This window comes from Amaranthus tricolor, chromosome 3 (genome assembly GCF_026212465.1).
Source record: "Amaranthus tricolor cultivar Red isolate AtriRed21 chromosome 3, ASM2621246v1, whole genome shotgun sequence".
NCBI lineage: Eukaryota > Viridiplantae > Streptophyta > Magnoliopsida > Caryophyllales > Amaranthaceae > Amaranthus > Amaranthus tricolor.
This window is the reverse complement of record NC_080049.1, coordinates 2,165,202-2,185,632: the sequence shown is the minus strand read 5'-3', so window position 1 is coordinate 2,185,632 and position 20,431 is coordinate 2,165,202. Positions and strand designations below refer to the sequence as shown.

The 20,431-nt window shown below is 30.1% G+C and overlaps 1 protein-coding gene across 1 annotated transcript; it reads left to right on the top strand.

The window, feature by feature from the left end:
* Positions 1 to 6,789: 6,789 nt before the first annotated feature.
* Positions 6,790 to 12,957, top strand: LOC130808076 (cell division protein FtsZ homolog 1, chloroplastic-like). The gene is made up of 6 exons (XM_057673522.1): positions 6,790 to 7,310; positions 9,638 to 9,737; positions 10,175 to 10,404; positions 10,627 to 10,794; positions 11,342 to 11,575; positions 12,533 to 12,957. The coding sequence occupies exons 1-6, from the start codon at positions 7,068 to 7,070 to the stop codon at positions 12,791 to 12,793; spliced, it is 1,236 nt and encodes a 411-aa protein (XP_057529505.1). The 5' UTR covers positions 6,790 to 7,067; the 3' UTR covers positions 12,794 to 12,957.
* Positions 12,958 to 20,431: the final 7,474 nt, after the last annotated feature.

Below are 20,431 nucleotides of genomic sequence, written 5' to 3'. Positions count from 1 at the left end.
TTTTTGGAGCCGTTTTGATTGTTTCTGAGTTTTGGTGTCATCATAAAAATTGTAGATTTCTGAGTCATGGTCGCATAGCCACTTGAATTGCCTCTATACGAGTTCGTATAAGAATGTTATGACTAAAATACTAACAGGTGTCCTGAAATGGTACTAATACGGGTTTTATAGATTGAAGTTAAAAGCTATGAAATAAATTGGGTATTCTTTTAATTAAATGTTTAAGGTTATTTATTGGGTATTTGGGATCAATTTAGGATTATTATTTTTTTTTATTGATTGGTATTGTTGAGTTATAGTTCTTAATTGATTATTATGGATGTTGGTTCAAGTATCAAATTTGGGAACATAAGAATCAATTGAGTATTTGATTAGCTGATATTATTTGGATAGGATATAAGTTGGATAGTGGGATTTATAATTGGTGTAAAATTAGTTAAACTCCATTGATAGTAACTCAAGTTCTTATATGTTGATGGTTGATGATGAATTGATTTATATTTTAAGTAATGATTGTTGATTTCAAAGAAAATCAAGTGAATTCTTGTTTTGTTTTATAATAAAATATTCAACATTGAAAAATCTCTATTTTTGGGAATCGGCAACGGATATTTATATTCGGATTATTGTGAAATCATATAGCCTAATAATAGGTAATGGTTATTCGGATCGGTCTGCCAAGGGACATTCCATCCCATTTTCATATCATTTATGATTTCTCTCTTAAGAATAATCTTATTCTTGTTCTTCCTTTCATAAGATAATATTGAGAGAGTAATTAACATTTAATGTCATCAAAGTTCATAATTCACTACAACACTTGTATTTACTATTGTAATTTTCTTGTGCCAGGATTTTGTTGTGTAGATTGTATCTCATTGTGAATATCATTTTATCATCCCAAGCACCTTTTGTGGGAAAAATATCACAATAAGAAAGTGCATGAACGCCTTCTGCTCATATCAAGTTTCCGAGCGACTTCTCTGGTTGTCGCAACCTTATCTTCATGGTGTCCATTTGGTGATTTACAAAGCAAGGAGTTCCATTGCCATCCACACAAGGGAAATACAAATCGGTTTGTTTATTTGTATTTGCATTATATTTCCAATAATCTATTGTGATAGAGCTATGCATCAAACAATACCTCATTTTGAAACAAAAGTGTTTCACCAAGCAAAGCTTATGAATCAATGTAATGTTTCACCAAGCAAAGCTTACGAACCAAAGTAATGTTTCACCAAGCAAAGCTTATGAATCAAAGTAATGATTCATCAAACAAAACTTATGAATCAAAGTAATGATTCATCAAATTCTTTGAGGCACTTAATTGGACTTATAATATATTTATTTAGTTCCACTACTATACTAAGTATGTAGTATATACAAATCTAGGTCTATATACTCTAAATGTTCAACAATCCTCCCCCATTTAGAGTATAACAAACCTCCTTCTTCCTTTACACGTTAAGTATATAATTTCGTTTCATACATCAACGCTAATGTCCCTACGGATTGAATTAACGCCTAGTATAAAACACTTCACAAGCAATCGAACTAGAATAATCTCCCTACAGATTGAATCAACTAGCCCATCCAACCACTTGAAGGTTAAATACACACAAAACCAATAGCACATTGTCATTTACCTTGACACGTTATATAAGGCTGTGTCCTTATCTATTCATAAGTTTATCATAGTAGGATATGCCAATCTTGACTACTTGAAGCGGCCAAAACTTCAAACTTATATAGGTAGATTCTCACTACGTAAAACATATCCTCGTGATAGATTACCACCAAGAGCTCTTCAACCCTTGACCTTGAGAACTTAAGCAACTACCTTGTCATCATGGTCTCTTGTTGCTTTCAAAGACTTTAAAGGACTTTACCACATTGAATTCAAGACACAATGCTACTTGTGTGTGAATTGGGACTTTCCTTTAAACTTTATTGACATAAACCGATCTCAATTGACGCTTGTTTAATTGAAACCTTACTCATGGATTTAGTGAAAAAATCAGCCAAATTAAACTTGGTGTTCACATAGTCAAGAGTTATGACCCCATGAATGATAAGATCTTGCACTAGGTTGTGTCTAAGTGCAATGTGTCTCGACTTACCATTATACACTTGATTATAAGCTCTTCCCAAAGCCGTTGTGCAATCTACGAATTTCCACCGGTAATATTGGCTTTGGCAACAAGGTTATCTCAAACATGAGATTTTTTAATCATTACGCTTCATTCATGCTTAAGCAAGCACTATGAATTTTGCGAACATAGTGGAATTTGTTATGCACGTTTGTTTCTTGGAAGCTCATAAAATGGCACCTCCCCCATAAACAAACACCCAACCACTAGTTCAAGAATTTTTCTATTCATTAGTGATCCAACTAGCATCAAAATAAACCTTCCAAAACAGGAGGTTCACCACTATAAATTATACTATAATCCATGGTACTCTTTTACTCGTCATAACATATATCAAAGGTTCAACAACCTAATGATGGTTGTCTTTGCAATGAGTGTATATGTATCGAAGTAACCGATATCCTGCTTTTGTCTAAAGCTTTGTGCCACTATCAATAGTTCATCAATCTTCTTTTTCTAGAAAGTAACATTAATCTAGTACCTTTGACAAATAATATTCATCTAATTCATTTTTTTTTAAATGACTTTTTATTAAACATCTCAAACAAGAGATAATTTAATCTCATTGTCTAAAACTAAGACAAATGTTTATGGATAAAATATTTTCTTTATTAGTTTACACTTGAAAGTTTAAAATTACCGCTCCTATTTGTAAACATTCAATCACAAATAGAAATGACAATTCTTTGTGATTCAATTCAAAATTGAATTTCATACATATAATTATGTATAACTTGAGAAAATTTCTTACATTATTACAAACTTGTAATAATAAATAAATTATTAAACATTATGGAATTTATTTGTCATAATATGCATTTTATGCTTAAGGCATAACATACATTATCATACCACTTGATAATTCACATGTCTTAAAGGACATAATTTTATAAGTAAATACTTATAAATAGTAATAATAATATACCATCCATTTGAGACATGTCTTAAAGGACATAAATCAACTTGTCACATATAATTTATGAATAAATTATATACCATCCATTTACTTATATGGATCAAATTAACATACCAAAAATATTATTACAAACTAGTAATAATAATTTGATTTATAAACATTATGGTATTTTAATCACCATAAAACAAAATTTGCAAAATCTATGCAAATTAACTTATTCTCTTATATAGAATAACATTTATTTCATAACTATTTTCAACATTGTTGAATTATACATAATAATTTAAATGTAATTATTATAATAATGGTCCAACTATATTAAATTTAGATTTAATATGTTTCCTATACACAAATATGTATATCCATATGACATAAAATTCCTGCCCCTTAATCTTAGTTATAATATAACTAGATTGACTTGGGTAATTACATAGCTCATTTGAGTATTTCAATATAAATCATTACCCCTTTTATTTTCTATAAAGAACTTGGGTAATAAAAAAAATATATCACTTTAATTTTGTCTCATCATGAGTTACTTGACAAAGGCCAATAAATTAGTCATTTACTTATAAGTGGTTATTTACAAATAACTACCATAACTAACCACAAAATTGGTTACATCAATAAAATTGATACTTTATTTCATAATTAACAATAAAATAAAATAATTACAAATCAACAAATTGAGATTAATCGAAAGTATGATAAACAAAATTATCATACCTTTGGTTTTGATGCTACACGACATACATCAATTATCAACATGATAAAACAAAATTAATCACTTTCTTTAAACATGCCTCATGAAGAATTAATTCCATCAAGTATAGAACATAATCATACTTTAATCAATCAATATTCGATAAAACACATACTTAATGTATACTTAGATATTTTAATTTATATATAATATAAAAATCCTAACATTGTAGTAATTTTATTCCATACTACAAAATTTCATTGCCCTATTAACCATGATAATCACATGAATAGATTTTTATTCTCTTTTATTAATTAATTATTAAGAAAAATAACACTTTATGATTTCCATCATAAATTTTTATCATCCAAAATAACACATACCCACTTTTCTAGATCATATCTTTGTAAAATACTATTACCCACATGCTTTATTTCAAATTAAAATTTGAACGCATGTATATGATCATCCAAAAGAAGATTTAAATGTATGTAAAAACTTTTTCACAAATTTAAACACAAAATATCAAATATAATTTATGATTATTAAATCTCAAGAAAAACTTGTACTTTTCCATGATACTTCTTCTTACTAAAGATACCCATGAAAATAAATATTTCATTTTCCATCATCAGAACTTCATGCCGAAATAATTGTCCAACTTGATGAAAAATTTTAACGAGATCCTTAACGCTTGCCATCTTTGCAAAATTATCCCAATAGATTATTGGAAATATAATGTAAATACAAATAAACAAACCAATTTGTATTTTCCTTGTGTGGATGGCAATGGAACTCCTTGCTTTGTAAATCACCAAATGGACACTATGAAGATAAGGTTGCGACAATTAGAGAAGTCGCTCTGAAACTTGATATGACTAGAAGGCGTTCATGCACTTTCCTATTGTGATATTTCTCCTACAAAAGGTGCTTGGGATGATAAAATGAAATTCACGATGAGATACAATCTACACAATAAAATCCTAGCACAAGAAAATTGCAATATTAAATACAAGTGTTGTAGTGAATTATGAACTTTGATGATATTAAGAGTTAATTACTCTCTCAATATTATCTCATGAAAGGAAGAACAAGAATGAGAGTATTCTTAAGAAAGAAATCATAAATGATATGAAATTGGGATGAAATGTCCTAAGGCATGCAACCTCTATTTATAGAAATATGCATCAAACAATACCTCATTTTGAAACAAAAGTGTTTCACCAAGCAAAGTTTATGAATCAAAGTAATGTTTCACCAAGCAAAGCTTACGAATCAAAGTAATGTTTCACCAAGCAAAGCTTACAAACCAAAGTAATGTTTCACCAAGCAAAGCTTATGAATCAAAGTAATGATTCATCAAACAAAACTTATGAATCAAAGTAATGATTCATCAAATTCTTTGAGGCACTTAATTGGACTTATAATATATTTATTTAGTTCCAAACTATACTAAGTGTGTAGTATATACAAATCTAGGTCTATATATTCTAAATGTTCAACATTATTCACGGTAATTTTTTCTAAATTAAAAGTGATACATAAATAATAACCTAAACATAAATGAGATTATTAGAATGAATAGGAGAGAGTATTATTTTATTTTAAAATTTAATTTAAATACAATTATTAATCTTTAACCAGATAAGTGATCGATTTGAAACTGTGATAGATGTATCAGAATGCTCAGCAACTAAACCTTGAAAGTTTCATCTCACATATTGAATGTCAATTAAATGAAAAAATATAATTAAAATCATTGACCAACTCATAATGCTCAGCTTTACAACACATGAAAAATGTTGTTTGTAATTTCTTACATGCCATGTGAGCTTGAGTATTTATAATCTCAACCTTGAAAGCTTGCAGCGGAGTACTCTTATTGTTGATAATAATGCTCCATGTAGGGTAACAAGTTGATCGATTTCGTTAGATTGAGGATTAGTGATGTGCGAATGTTAACTTTGATTAAGGTTACTTTAGTCAAAAGATGATAAATCCAAATGTTATTCTTGAGAAGCCTAAATGAGTTATTAAGAAGTCTGTAAGGTTCATTGAGGAGATAGAAGATAACAATTATTGTGTTAAAGAGTTTACAATTTATGCATTGAATAGTTGAAGAAGATGAGTTATTTGAGCCTATAACTAGTGATGGTCACAGTCTAGGTTGGGCCGATTTCGGTTCCGATTCTATTCACGATTCCTAAAAATTGGAACTTGATCTGACCATTGGGTTTCAGTTCCGATTTCAGGTGTTTTCAGACGGTTCCTTAGCGATTCAAGAGGGTGGTTGCTAGTAGAACAACTGCCGGGGTTGGGTGAGTCTGACTATCTGTTCAATTTTTTTTTTGCTTCATTATAAATATAAAGAATCTTTTAAATTACTAAAATAATGTGCATATACCATTGTTTTTTATTATCGAAGTTTATTGCTTGTTACTATATATATTTTGATGACATGTTGGTTGCCATAAAGAATAAAACTGATGACTTGAAATTAATCTGAAATCTGATGAAAATAACCCGACTTCGAAAAAATCTGGAAAAAAAGGATTAAACTAGTTCAACCAAAACCTGATCGTTTTGACTTGTTTTTAGTTTCATGTCACATTTTTAGTTATACGTCATTATTTTCAGTTCCACGTCATTATTTTCAGTTCCACGTCATTGTTTTTAGTTGAAACCCACTATGATTCTAGTTAATTTTTATATTTTTAAGATAACATTTCCTTATTGTAGCTATAAATTTGTATATTGATCTTTTTTCACAAGAAAATATATTCTTTAATAATAATAAGTTATTACTTATATATTTTTTTTGAAAAAATTAATAATAAATGTGTAATTTTAAATCCTTGACGCTGGGTCGATTCCACCCAATCTAAACCAAATCTAATATGATCCGAGTGAGACTTAACCCGCAACCTCCACCCAACCGTTTTTACATATCTAGTCTTTATTATAACTTCGAAGAAAAAACAAATCTTCCGACGTCGTTTTATCTAAAAGCGAACACAAACAACAAATCAAACCGGCAAAGCATCAAAATATAAAAGCAGAGGGATACAAACTCGGAAAAAACTTTACAACCCTAAAGTTTTTGTCTCTCTCACACTTCCTAAATCCCACTCTTTCTTTGTTCAAATCTCAGGAAAAAGGTGAGGCACACAATTAAACTCACAATTCACAATTCACAATTCACAATTCCCAATTTCCAAATTCTATAAATAATTCCTCTTAAAATCGCAAACTTTAGTTTTTCCTAATCTCATAATCAAGGAAAAATCTAACCATAAAAATGGCAACCATTAGACTAACGTATGCAAATGAGTTGATATACTCATCTCCAGTTTCCACTTCTTCTCACACCAAGAATAGTTTCAATTTTAAACCCAGAAAATGGAATTTTCCCAAATCGACAAGAAAATTATTTTCTACTTCTTGCTCGTTTATTCCAATGGAAACAGCTAAGATTAAGGTTGTGGGTGTTGGTGGTGGTGGTAATAATGCTGTTAACCGCATGATTGGTAGTGGTTTGCAGGTAAACTTCCTGACTTTTTTTTTTTTTTCGAAATTTGTATTTTGGGGGGTTTTTCCCCTCAAAGTTTGATTTTTGAGATAGTTTTGTGTTATTGTTAATGGGTTTTTGTTATATTGGATGAAAAAACAATGAAATTCCTGGCTTTTTTATTTTATAGTTTGTTGGGGTTTTCCTCTCAAAGTTTAGAATTTTGAGAATTTTGTAGGTCTTTGTAATGTCTGGATGAAATAACTTTAATGCTGGTAACTAGAGCTGGGTTTTTTTTGAAAATATTGCTGAACTTTTATGCTAACTTCTATTTGTTGAAAACATCAATTTCCTTAATGCCATGTTTGGGAACCGTAATTTCATTTGAAAATTTAGAATTGACTTAAATTTATTGTTTGGTAAATAAAATATTTTCAAATTTAGACTTTGATCAAATTCCAACTATTGTTTTTAAAGTAGTTAAAGTTGAAAATTTGAGAATTACTACTCAAACCTTATCATTCTCAAATTCTTCATTTATAATTTTATAATTGAAAATCCATAATTTAAAATGAAATAATTGTTCCGTAACACTATATAAGGAAATTTGGCTTTGTGGGGTTCTTAATAATGATTATTTGCTGTTCTTAACCTTTAAATGTTGTCTTTGTATATTTTATGCGCCTAAATTGATTCCTTTTGGTTGTTGTGAGGTTTTCTTTTGGGTTGATGGCTGCTTTTTGGTATGAAATGCAATATATTTGGTTTCCTATCCTTTCACAATGTGTTTGTTCGTCTGCAATATGAAGGTCATTTTTAGTAGCATAATGTTATTTATAAGATGTCATTCTAGGTCAATTATACATCTGTGATGAACTGTTAAGGAGCTTTAGTTTGTTGGGAATCGGATGACAATGGAAGAATTTATGATCCCTATTGTAAGGGAAGTAAACCCCTTAAGGATGTATTTCATATATACAAGGTATATATGCAAAAGTATATAGAAAAACCATAGTGTAATGCCATACTATGATACACAATAGGCCCAATTACATAAAAATCCGTAACTATCAATAGAGGGACCTGTTCATGGGGGACTTATATATTTAGGTATAATAAGTTATGTTTAATTCAGTTGTGAAACTCTAAAAGTTTCGTTCATTTGTAACAAGTTCAAGTTAGCTCAATTGAGCTCAATCCTAATAAGTTCAATTAACTGTTAATAAGTTATCCTCATCCCTTTCACTTTCAATTATCTCTAGTTTCGAATATGTTAAGCTCTATTAAGTTCTAATAAGTTTAACTCAGTTTTAAGTTGTACACTAATGGCCCGTTTGGTTAATCATACTAATTGGTGGTAATAGGAATGATTTGTAGTGTAAATTTTCATAATTTGTATCATGTCATTCCCATGGTTAATAAAAGGTTGATCATAAAAAAAATTTTATGTTCATAATTTTCCATTATCATCTAATACCACATGTTTTAATGGTGAATGAATTTTGTGAAAAAAATGGTGAAAGAAGAATAAGCATGTCCATTAAATTTTGCAAGAGATATTCCTACCAAATTACACTAACTTTTCAGTGTAGCCACTTGCTCTGATTTTTATCTATTAACCCGTGGCTTCGGCAAATGTTGGATGAACAAATTTGCAAAAGTCAAATTAGAAGTTATTTACTTGTTTTCATCACTTTTTGCTTTACCATGGCTTGATCATGATAGGTTGGTCATAATTGGTGTGGTTGTCTAGAATTTTCTTAAAATTGACGCTTGACTCATCCATCTCTCTGTGTTATTTATTTGACATTTCGGAATGTGCTTTGTAATTAGACTTGTTGGTCACTTGGTTTAGACATCTCAATATAGAGTTTCATGAAATATTTTGTGTTACTGCCATTGAATCAAGTCGATGGCAATGTCTTCCGCTTCTCTGTTACAATGCTAATTTAAATACGGATGTTTATTAGGGGGAAAATTTATAAAAGTTGGCATGTCAAGCTTGTTGGCTTTTTCTTGGAAACTAGGATCAGTGTAACATGATTTGCCTATTAATTTGCCTTTTGAATTCGCGATTCGCTTAAAATAACCTTTGAATAGCCTAAAACTGACCATAATTCGCTTTTTTGATTCGCGATTCGCAAGAATATTAGTGAATCATGTGACAGTGACTAGGATTTATTATTTGCTAAAATAGTTTATTAATGACTTTTCTTTAATTGTTTATTATGGCCTTCAAGAGCATTCTTGAAGGGCAAGGGAAAACTCTTAACATTGTTATCGAATAGTTTCAATATCAAATATTGCCAAATGATTCAATGTTCTGCTATAATTTGTTACATGTATCCCTTTTCTGTCAGGGTGTTGATTTTTATGCCATAAATACAGATGCCCAGGCCTTACTGCAATCAGTCGCTGAGCACCCAATTCAAATTGGAGAGCTTTTGACGCGTGGATTAGGTCCGGCACTTTCTACTTCTGTACCATTTAAAATAATGCATTTTCTTAATATTCTGCCCTTTTGATTTGATCATCTATACATTTGCAATTCAATCATGGAATAACATGAAGTTTCAAATGTCTTTATATTGTGTTTAGGAAATATGATTTCATTTGAAAATTCGAAATCGACTCTAATTCAATGTTTGGTGAATAAAAAAACAAATGTGGATTTGAGCCAATGCCGCCATTGTTTTAAAGCACTCGAAGTTGAAATTTAAGAATGACTTTTCAAACCTTGTTATCAAATTCTTATTATGGTTTCATAATTAAAATCTATAATTTAAATTGAATCACTTGTCTCAAACACAACCTTAAATCTGTATTAGTCTAGTGTCTAGTCAAGTCTATGTTTTTCCTTTTGATTGGGATAACTTAGTTGTGATGCAGGATTGCAGGTACTGGTGGAAATCCGTCTATTGGGGAGCAGGCTGCGCTAGAATCCAGAGAAGCTATTGAAAATGCACTTTCTGGATCAGACCTTGTGTTTATAACAGCAGGGATGGGTGGGGGCACTGGGTCAGGTGCTGCTCCGGTTATCGCTCAAATTTCCAAGGATGCGGGTTACCTCACTGTGGGTGTGGTCACTTATCCCTTTAGCTTCGAGGGCCGCAAAAGGTCAATACAGGCAGGTGCCGCTTTAGATATTCCTAGATAGTCCAAAAAATTGTCCTGATTTGATGAAACTTGTTTTGTTTTTTCTGCTTAACTCAATCGATCTTCTCGTTTTCAGCTTTTATGCTATTTACTTATGATCTCGGAACAGAAGCTCTTGTATAATTTTCTTTTCGTAAACTTAAAGTCTGGTTTGTTGGGATTTCATCATTATAATTTCTTATTTCTTCATCAGGCACTGGAAGCCATAGAGAAACTGCAAAGTAATGTTGATACTCTCATTGTGATACCAAATGACCGTCTCCTGGACATTGCTGATGAACAAACTGCTCTTCAGGACGCTTTTCAGCTGGCTGATGATGTTCTCCGTCAGGGTGTTCAAGGAATTTCAGACATAATCACAGTATGTCAATTAATGGATTTTGTCTTTCCTATGTTGATTTGTTTGATGGCTTGTTGAGAGTTAGTGAATTATGGAGATAAATGTCCAGCTCAAGATCTCACTTGACGATATGATTATATATGTCGGCAAGCTTGTGGCTTAGAGTTTCTTGAACATCCTATTTCAAGAATTTTTTTACGCACATTAGGGAATTGCGTCTTTTGAAGGACATTTTACCGTGATTATTGTGGTAGATATTAGATTGTTAAAAAAATAACATCAAGGGGGGTATGTGATGAAATGATAATGGTTCAGTCAAATTCTTTTTGAATAATATGAGGTGTTCAAAACAGACCCGTTGACCCGATATTTACCTGACCTTGTAACTGAACCCGATTTAAAAATAGATTTACTATTATGTAAAAACCAATGTGGACACGAGACCCGATTTTTAACCGACCCAAAACACCTACCCGAAATCAACCCGAATGAACACCACTAAATACGACATGTTTGCACTTTTAATCAATCTTATCTAATTGGTTTTGATGTTCCATCTTGTCCGTAGATTCCAGGACTTGTCAATGTAGATTTTGCTGACGTGAAGGCAGTCATGAAGGATTCTGGAACTGCAATGCTTGGAGTGGGTGTTTCCTCAAGTAAAAATCGCGCAGAAGAAGCAGCGGAACAAGCAACTTTGGCCCCTCTTATTGGTTCATCGATACAGTCCGCTACTGGTGTTGTGTACAATATAACCGGTGGAAAGGATATAACTTTACAGGAAGTTAACAGAGTATCACAGGTACTATTATCTTCTGTTTACTCCATCCAAAATTGTGAGCTTTCTTTTAATAGGAGGAAGGATTTATGAATACGCGACCAAGTCCTACTACTTGCACACAGTGATGGGTACGATTGGAATAACATCACTGTTTTAGGAATAAAAAGAGGGAGTCAAAAGGTAACAAGTGGGGTATTTCGGGGTCGTTATGTATGAATAGGAGAAATGTAATCATATCGAAACACTTGACTATTTGTGAAATGAAAACGGTAATGATAAGGATAGTTGATATCAGGAGTGGAGAGGATAGTGCAAAAACAAGGCGCATTGCATTGCGTAGGCTGCATTGTAAAGGTTTTAAAGAAAAAAAGAACTTATTTCTCGCATCGTATAGATGTAAAAAAACCGCGCTTTAGGAAGTAGCAAGGGATATTGCAGACTTTTGACCGATATTTGGGCGTTATGATAACCGCATTATCCATTGCTGCATTATCATTTCATTCCCCCGATCGAGAATGTTATTGCATTTTTGCACTGTGACGGAGAGAGCTATAAGGGTGTGGGGTCAATCGAACCACTTATATATTTCTTTTAAAATGTATGAAATTTTAAAATTAGCCTAAAATATAAATTAAAAAAATTAGATTGTAGTTTAAAACTACAAGACAATTATCAAGAGAAAAGATAGTTGATTGCAGACTTTTGCTAAGTTGTTATTACTTGATTTCAGCAATTAAATTTTCTTTAAAGGGTACTGAATTTTATTATATTGCAAAATTTGTTAAAGAATATTGACTTTGACTTTGTTTTTTTGACCATATTTATTTGACCATATTTGAAGTTGACTTTGACTTTGACTTATGAGTATGAACAAGTGCAAAAATAACGTAATCTAAAGCTAAGAAGTTTTTGCGCTGAGCTTCAGTTAATATTCGTCTTGTAAAACTATTCTAACATCTTAGATTCGGCATTTGTCAGGTGGTTACGAGTTTGGCGGATCCATCAGCTAATATAATTTTCGGGGCTGTTGTTGATGATCGCTACAGTGGAGAGATTCATGTAACTATCATTGCTACCGGTTTCTCCCAGTCATTTCAGAAAACACTACTAACAGATCCCAAAGCGTCAAGGCTTTTGGATAAAGTAATCCAGGAAAGCAAAGGATCTTCTACCGTTCTTTCCAAGTCATCTCCAAACTCACTACCACCGCGGCAACCTCCTAGAAAGCTCTTCTTTTAGCCTTCTTTTAAAGCATAACTCCCTCGATTTTCACATGTTCTTTTCTCAACCATCTTGTCGTTCGTATGCTGTAATGGTTATTCATTTGTAATGATCTAAAAATTCAATGTTGATACTTTGCAAGGTTTTTTATTTAATACCCCCTCTTGTCTCGAGAGATTACACATTTTTATACTCCGTCATTTTTACTTTGCTATTGCCGTCGTTCTTTTCTCCTCATATCCTGATCATAGTTTTCTATGAGAGGGATACACCGGGTATGATGATAATGATTTTTACTTTGCTATAAAATTCTTTTATAAAAATATTTCCATCACCTTCTTCTATTTTCATTCACATTTGAAATTCCCTTTAATTTTTTCACACAATTTTAATGGTCTTATTATTAGTGTTTAATTTTTATTCAATATACAACTGTGACAATTCTTTGGAAATTGAGGTAATATCTTTTTCATCCATATTTGTGGAGTTTTGAAGGTTGGCAAAGATTCTAGAATATTCATGAAAGTGTCTATTGATGACGATGGCTTGTACAAGTTACTTGGTTCAACCTTGTTTAGTTCGGTGTATGAGTCAACTACTTAAGCCAAGTATGGTAATGATCTTCTTCAAGTAATTAATGATGACTTGAGTGTAATTTCAGTGTCTCCCAACAAGTCCATGGGTTGTATGGACTTGGTAAGTAATTAATCATATTCTCTTCGTTTCTTTTCAAATGTTCTATTTGCTTTTTAATTACAAATCATCTATCACTCTTAATTTGCATTTTATTCTTAAATGTATGCATTAAAACAAATTCAAATGAGATCTTGCTTGATTTATTTCAACATAAGATTTATTATTATCTAGTTTTTATAATTTTTAATTGTACACAATTATTATTATTAAGTATTAAATTAGTGCATTGGTAAACATGCAAAAAGTAAATTGGACATTTGAAATGAAACTGAGGGAGTAATTCATTTGTAAATCCTTAGAGGACATGTAACACTCCAAAATTTTGGGCAAGCTTTATGATTTAAATTACTGTAAAATGATAATTCATTAAAGGAAAATTTGCTCTAAATAATCCCAACTATCACTCATTGCCCATAAATTAATCTCAACTATCACTTATTTTTTAATATTTCCAACTATCACCATAGTTTGTTCATAGCATACCCCTATTCCTTATTACCGGTTACAACATGTAAAAATAATTTTAATTTCTTTTTCCTTTTTTTGGTCTTTTATAGACTTTAATTCCTACATCCCCAATAATTGTGTATACAACTACTTTCCCCATTAATTCCCTCCATAATTTCACACCTAATTCCCTCCATAGTCCTAAATCTAATCCCCCAATCAAATTTCTAATCCTAAAAATCCATTCTTTTGAAGTACAAAAGATCAATCGAAGCACAGAAGAACAATCGCGTTGTTGGATTGATGTCGTTCAATAGTATGTTTGTTTGCCCTTTCTTAATTTGTTTGCAATTAGGTTAATTCTTTGTTAAATCTATAGTTTTTCATTGGTTTATGTAAGTTGTTTTTTTCGTTTTTTTTTGTTTACGATGGTGCCTTTATAAGTTTACTACTTAGTTTTGGTTTGGCGGTAAATTTAAATACACAAACAATGGCAAGATTATGTTGGTGATTAAGGTTGTACCATATCAATTGGCCCATACCTGATTTCTTGGTTTGATTTAGATGATTATTTTGGGAAAGATTTTTAGAATTTGGAAAAATGGGAAAGATACTCTTCGAATTTGGAAGAAAAAGAAAAATTTTCTATTTGCAATTTAATTTTTTGGGGTTTTAAGGTTCATCAATGGAGGGAGGAGTAATAAGAAAGAAGAAAAAACATTTAAATAGAGGGAAGGGGTGGGATACCAACAGTATGATTTTAACCGGTTGTAACTGGTGATAAAGGGGATGGGTATGCTATGAACAAACTGAAGTGATAGTTGGAATTATTAAAAAATAAGTGAAAGTTGATTTTATTTTTGGCCAATGAGTAATAATTGGGATTATTTTGAACAAATTTTCATTCATTAAAAGAAAAAAAAACATAGGTTACTTCAAACTAAAAATAATATTTTTCAAAGTGGGTAAAAAAAATTATAATAAAATAAATAAAATATGTTAGTTATATTTAAAAAGGGAAATTTATTATTAGACAATATAAAATAACTAATTAACTAAATTGATTTATGAATATTAAGTAGGGAAATTTATTATTAGACAATATAAAATAACTAATTTATGAACATTAAGTGTAGTATTCAATACATGAATTGAAAAGTCATGTAAATATCGATAATAATTAGGCATATTGGTAGTTAATTAATAAAAGGGAAAAGTATCAAAAAGTACTTAATAAAATTTTTTTTTTCAGAAAAGTATCTAATAAATTTTTTTTCCAAAAGATATATAATAAAAAATTTTCTTCGTTTTCCGTTATCTTTTTTGCCTATCTTTAAAAAGAGTACCTAGTAAAATTTTTCTTTTCAAAAGAGTACCTAATAAAGTTTTTTTTTCAAAAGAGTACCTAACAGCTGGGGATAATGATGTAGTTGGTGGAGTTATACTAGGATGGATTCTTGCAAGTCTTCTTGTAATGGTCAAGCCCTCCTCCCACACTTGTTTTGCTTGAAGTCCCTTTCAACAAAATTCTTGTTCTTCTTCTTTCCATCTCTACCCTCATCAAATTCGGGCTTTCTTGTTTTTTGTATGTTTTCCTGGCATATTTCTAAAAGATGGAGGAAGAGGCTTATCCAATTGAGAAGTTGGCCAATGCCTGTGACCAGACATTCCATGGAATGTTGAAGCATAGGTTTTTGCATGTTGGCAATAACAATGTTCTAAGAGTTGATGTTGTGTTTGTGTTGGATAATTATGTTGTGTTCTTGGTACTCTTTTGAAAAGAAAAATTTTATTAGGTACTTTTTAAAGATTGACAAAAAAGATATCGGAAAACTTAACCCCAGCCGTTATTTGGTACTCTTTTGAAAAGAAAATTTTTTTATTAAGTATGTTTTGGAAAAAAAAATTTTATTAGGTACTTTTTTGAAAATTTTTTTTATTAGGTACTTTTTGACATTTTTCCCTTAATAACACCTTTTATTTCATATTCTCCCATAATACTCTTATTTAAGTATAATAATATATAAAAATTATTATTTTTTTAAATAAACCTTTCAACTTATATCTAAGTTCTATATATAAAAGGAGGACTTGGATACTTGCATTGGATTATAATTCCCCTTACACAAAACCCACGGCATACCTCTACTTAATAATAATAATAAAAAAAAATTCTTCTTCACGTTACAAATATTATTACTATGGTTATCGATATAATAACTTATAAATTAAATTTAGTTACTCTTCATCTACTAATTTGGTATCAAGCAAGTGCAATTTAAAGTTGAGGAAATCTTTAGGGATGATAAATTTGGGTTGAAGAAATAATTTTTAGAACGTTTTTGGAGAATTATTATTATTTTGAGGTTATTATCTATCAAGCTTTATATTTTCTCTAATTAAAGTCATACAAAGATAACTAGTTTATCCTCTCTTTTCCTAATTTACTTAATGATGTTATTTTTAATTCTATGGAATATTTAGACATGTAAAAGGAAAAGAAATGCTATAATTATTATAGTATATGAAGTAAATAAACTATGTAATTCGAACTTCTAATGAGTTTTACATCTACTAGTTTGATTAGTAGTTTTGGGGTGATTAAATATAATTTTTTTTTTTAAAAAATATGTATCTTGGTCAATTAATTTATTTATTAGCCATATTAATAAATTTGAATCTAGTTAAGTGAAATATTTGATAGTGTATGACAATGGCAAATATTTTGTCTTCATTATATGATAACATTTTGTATTGAAAGCAGTAGTTATTGTAAAAAAATTAAATTAGTAATAATTAGGTGATAAAGTATTGAAAGTTATAAAGGGAGAAAAATAATATTACAAAACTGAAATAGTGGAGTTAAAGAGATTATTTAATAAGAATTGATAAGATAAAAAAAAAATTATTTTACAGTATGTTAGATTCTAACATGCAGTAGGTTAGTAGAATCAATTTAGTAAAAACAGAAGGTTGGTATTAGCTTTTAGGGAAAACTTGGATTCTTACTTTTATATTATTTTAGTGTTATTAAGATGAATTATTTATTGGGTGTTTTAACAGCTTTTCGGTTCAATTGAGATATCATTATTATTGTTATTATTAATTATTATATTATTCATTTCATTTTAATTTACTAATTTTATATATTTATTTATTAATTAATTTATTTTTTTTCTCGTAAAATATAATTGTAAACAAAAATGAGTATTATAGTATTTTATTTTGAGACTTGATAAATTTTCAAAACGTATTGTTATTTTTGAAATGTTAGGAGTATTGTTGACATAGTTGTACTACTAGTAGAATAATACTTTTATTAGTATTTCTTTGCCAATAGTTATAGTAGAGTTGACTTTTATTGACTAGGTCAAATTTAAAGTTAACTTTATTTTCAAACTCAGACATTACTCACAACAACAGTTTTGTTATTTACATAAAAATTGAAATTTATTAGTTGAAAATATATATTTTTTTGACTAAATTTAATAAAGCATATTTGTGTTAAGTATTTTGATCTTGGATTTGAGTATAAGGCCTACTATGGCATCTCATGAACGTTTGCAATGATGATTTTATATCTAAAGTTTTATATTTTATAGCTTTTGTGAGAGTAAGGAGCCATAAGAATGTAAGACCTGTTTTGACATCTCTAAATGGTTAGAACATGCCTCTGATGATTTTCATATACCTGGGTTAATTGTTGTCGTCTGGGTACCTAGTGGTGTAAGGCAAAGGAGGCATCCACTGCTAGGGGAAAATTGGTCATTCTTAGACAGGTCTATTTTTAATAGACTGGGGTTTGCCCAACAAACCTTAGGAGGTGTTAGTGTTAGACCATCTTGTGGGCATCTAACACCGGTGTTTGTTCCTTCTCCACTTGTTGATTATGTTTTGAAGATTGTGAAATCGTACTTCTTCGATTTGCAAAGTTATTTTAAATTATTTTATGGAATTCATACTGTTTAAAGCCTTTAGTTGATTTTAAGTTGTTTTCACACTTTAATTTGTTTTAAAGTTGGATGTATATATACATTTAACTAATTGATGGGTGTTTAAATTTTTTTGTAATTAGAGATAATATTGTATGTGTTTTATGATTAAGAAGGACAGCTAGTTACTCCTCACTGATTGTGGATTTATATTTGATACAGATGGTGAATGATAGCATGATTATTAGCGTGTGAGCTGGAAGTGTGAGGGTGGATTCTAGGACTTTTCACATGGTTTCTTACTTTTAGACTTAAAATTTTTTTTTTCTTGTTTTTAAAGGCAATTTGTTCTACAATGATGTAATAAGGTTTAGCTCCTTTAAATTTTATATACTTTTAGGTTTACAAGGTTCATATCATTGTTCTTATTTTTTTAACAGTAAGTGACAATCATCTTAAAGGTTATTTCCACAAACCTTTTCTTGTTTAGAAAGACGGATTGTTACAGGACATTATAGTGCATGTGCTTGTTTGCTTTGTGCAGATACATTTTATTTGTTAAGTAGGTTAGTGTCTAGTTAAAAATATTTATGGGTGTTATTGGATGTCTCTTAAAAGGTGATCTTTTGTGACTTGGAGAACACAAGTCAGGTGAAAATTGTTACAATTATAGGTAACTTGATTCAATAAGTAACTAGGACATGATTAAACAAATAAATCAAGCATGTTAGGAAGGTAAGAGAAGGCCTAAGTACTAGCTTGGAATTGATTAAGGGAGAATCAACATATTACATTTTCCCTATACTCATTGGTTAATATAGAGCCTTGGTGACGGTGAGCAAGGCATAAACTTGGAGAGCAAGGATTCACACATAGGACAAGTTTAAGAGTGTTAGGGGACCAGATGGAGACCATGGGACACATTGCACAAAGGAACAAAAGCACACAAGTTGCCAACACACATGTGCTTGAACAAGCACAACTCTCCAGCGGGATACTGTGTTGTTTCTTTGCTTGTGCTGATGTCTTAGTACCTCTATGCCTTATGTTTCCCAATGAATGCAATAGTCCTAGACCATTTGTATGTATGCCAAAGTCTCCCTTCTATAGCTTTTTCCATATTGCTTAGTTTATTCTCTCATTAGCTCCTGTCTTCCTCTCTAAACCTTCATTGTGATTCCCCCAAGTTTTGTATTTATCTATCAAAAACCTATTAATACTATCTTAGTTAGATATGATGGATGTAGCCTAAGTTGGGTGAGCCAACTTAAATCTTGTGTCTTTATTTGCTTTGTTCATTATTTTTATTTGACACTTGCTTGCATATTTGGCTCTACATTAACACACACAATAAACACCCATTTAAGCTCAAAGTTTAATTTGATCTTAGGTGAGTGAGAGTGCATCCCATTTCAAGTACTAATGATTCCATCGTTGTTGTCATTGTCATTGTCATTGTCATTGTCGTGGCTATGAATCAAGAGAGTGATCTAAAGAAGGAAAAGTAGGACTAATGGTGGTAGAACATGAAGGTGTTGAATCAAAGGAATCATTTGGATGATGAGCTTCTTTAGGGACATATTATAGAGTTTTTTTGCTTTTTATATTATTTATTGATTGATCACTGTTGATTTTAAATTTTGATTTTTTCAATTATATTTTATATTTTTCCAGTGAATACAAAAATAAAGTAAGGGATGGGGAAAAATTGATTGTTAATAGTCATTTTGTTACTTATTCAAGCTAATCAAGAAGTATTAATAATACTTTTCATTATCCTTTTCCTTCCTAAAAAAAATTCCATTCCGTTACATTTTTACTAAGCTTACGGAACATTCCCTAAATGTATTGCTTCCCATTACAATCAGTCAAACTTATGATTCTCCCTCTCATTACTCATTCTATAATCATCATCATATCATACATTCTACTAAAACAATAAAAGAATATAACACATGTCACTTTTATACATCACGTTTTCCCTCCTAAATTTAAGCAATTAAATATGAAAATTTTGAGTTTTAATTAAATTTATTTCTTAATGAATAATAATAGTAAGAAAAAAAAATCAATTCTAGAACCTTTAATTTTTAAATACACTTTTTTAAGAAAAAAAAATATTTTGATTTACTTTGCTTTTAGTAAATTAAATGACTAAACTATTAATTATACCTTATTTACGATACAAAAATAATTAGAATATAAAATAGTTGTTAACTATAAATAACCTTATAATTAAAAACTCTTAAAAATTGTGTAACGTCAGAAAATTCGTCAACTTAATTATTCAGCTAACTTTAATATTTACAAAATAATAACTAAAATCTTATCTAGAATAATTTTACAATGATAAGTAAGATAAAGAAAATTATAGAAGTATATATTTTGAGCTTGCCATCAATAAAGTGTTTGTGTATGAGTACACCGTATATTCATTTCATAGAAGAAAGTTTGATATAATGTTTGCACAATAACTTAGCCTCTGTTTAGTAAACCTTAAATTTAATATATACTCAGATTAATTGGTTCATTTAGGAAAGAAAAATTATCATTAGTAAAAAATATTTTTTTATTATTACAA

Coding starts and splice junctions, on each gene's coding strand:
- LOC130808076 (XM_057673522.1), top strand. CDS start 7,068: ATGGCAACCATTAGACTAACGTATGCAAATGAGTTGATATACTCATCT. Junction 9,738..10,174: donor GCTTTTGACGCGTGGATTAG/GTCCGGCACTTT, acceptor GCAGGATTGCAG/GTACTGGTGGAAATCCGTCT. Junction 11,576..12,532: donor AAGTTAACAGAGTATCACAG/GTACTATTATCT, acceptor GGCATTTGTCAG/GTGGTTACGAGTTTGGCGGA.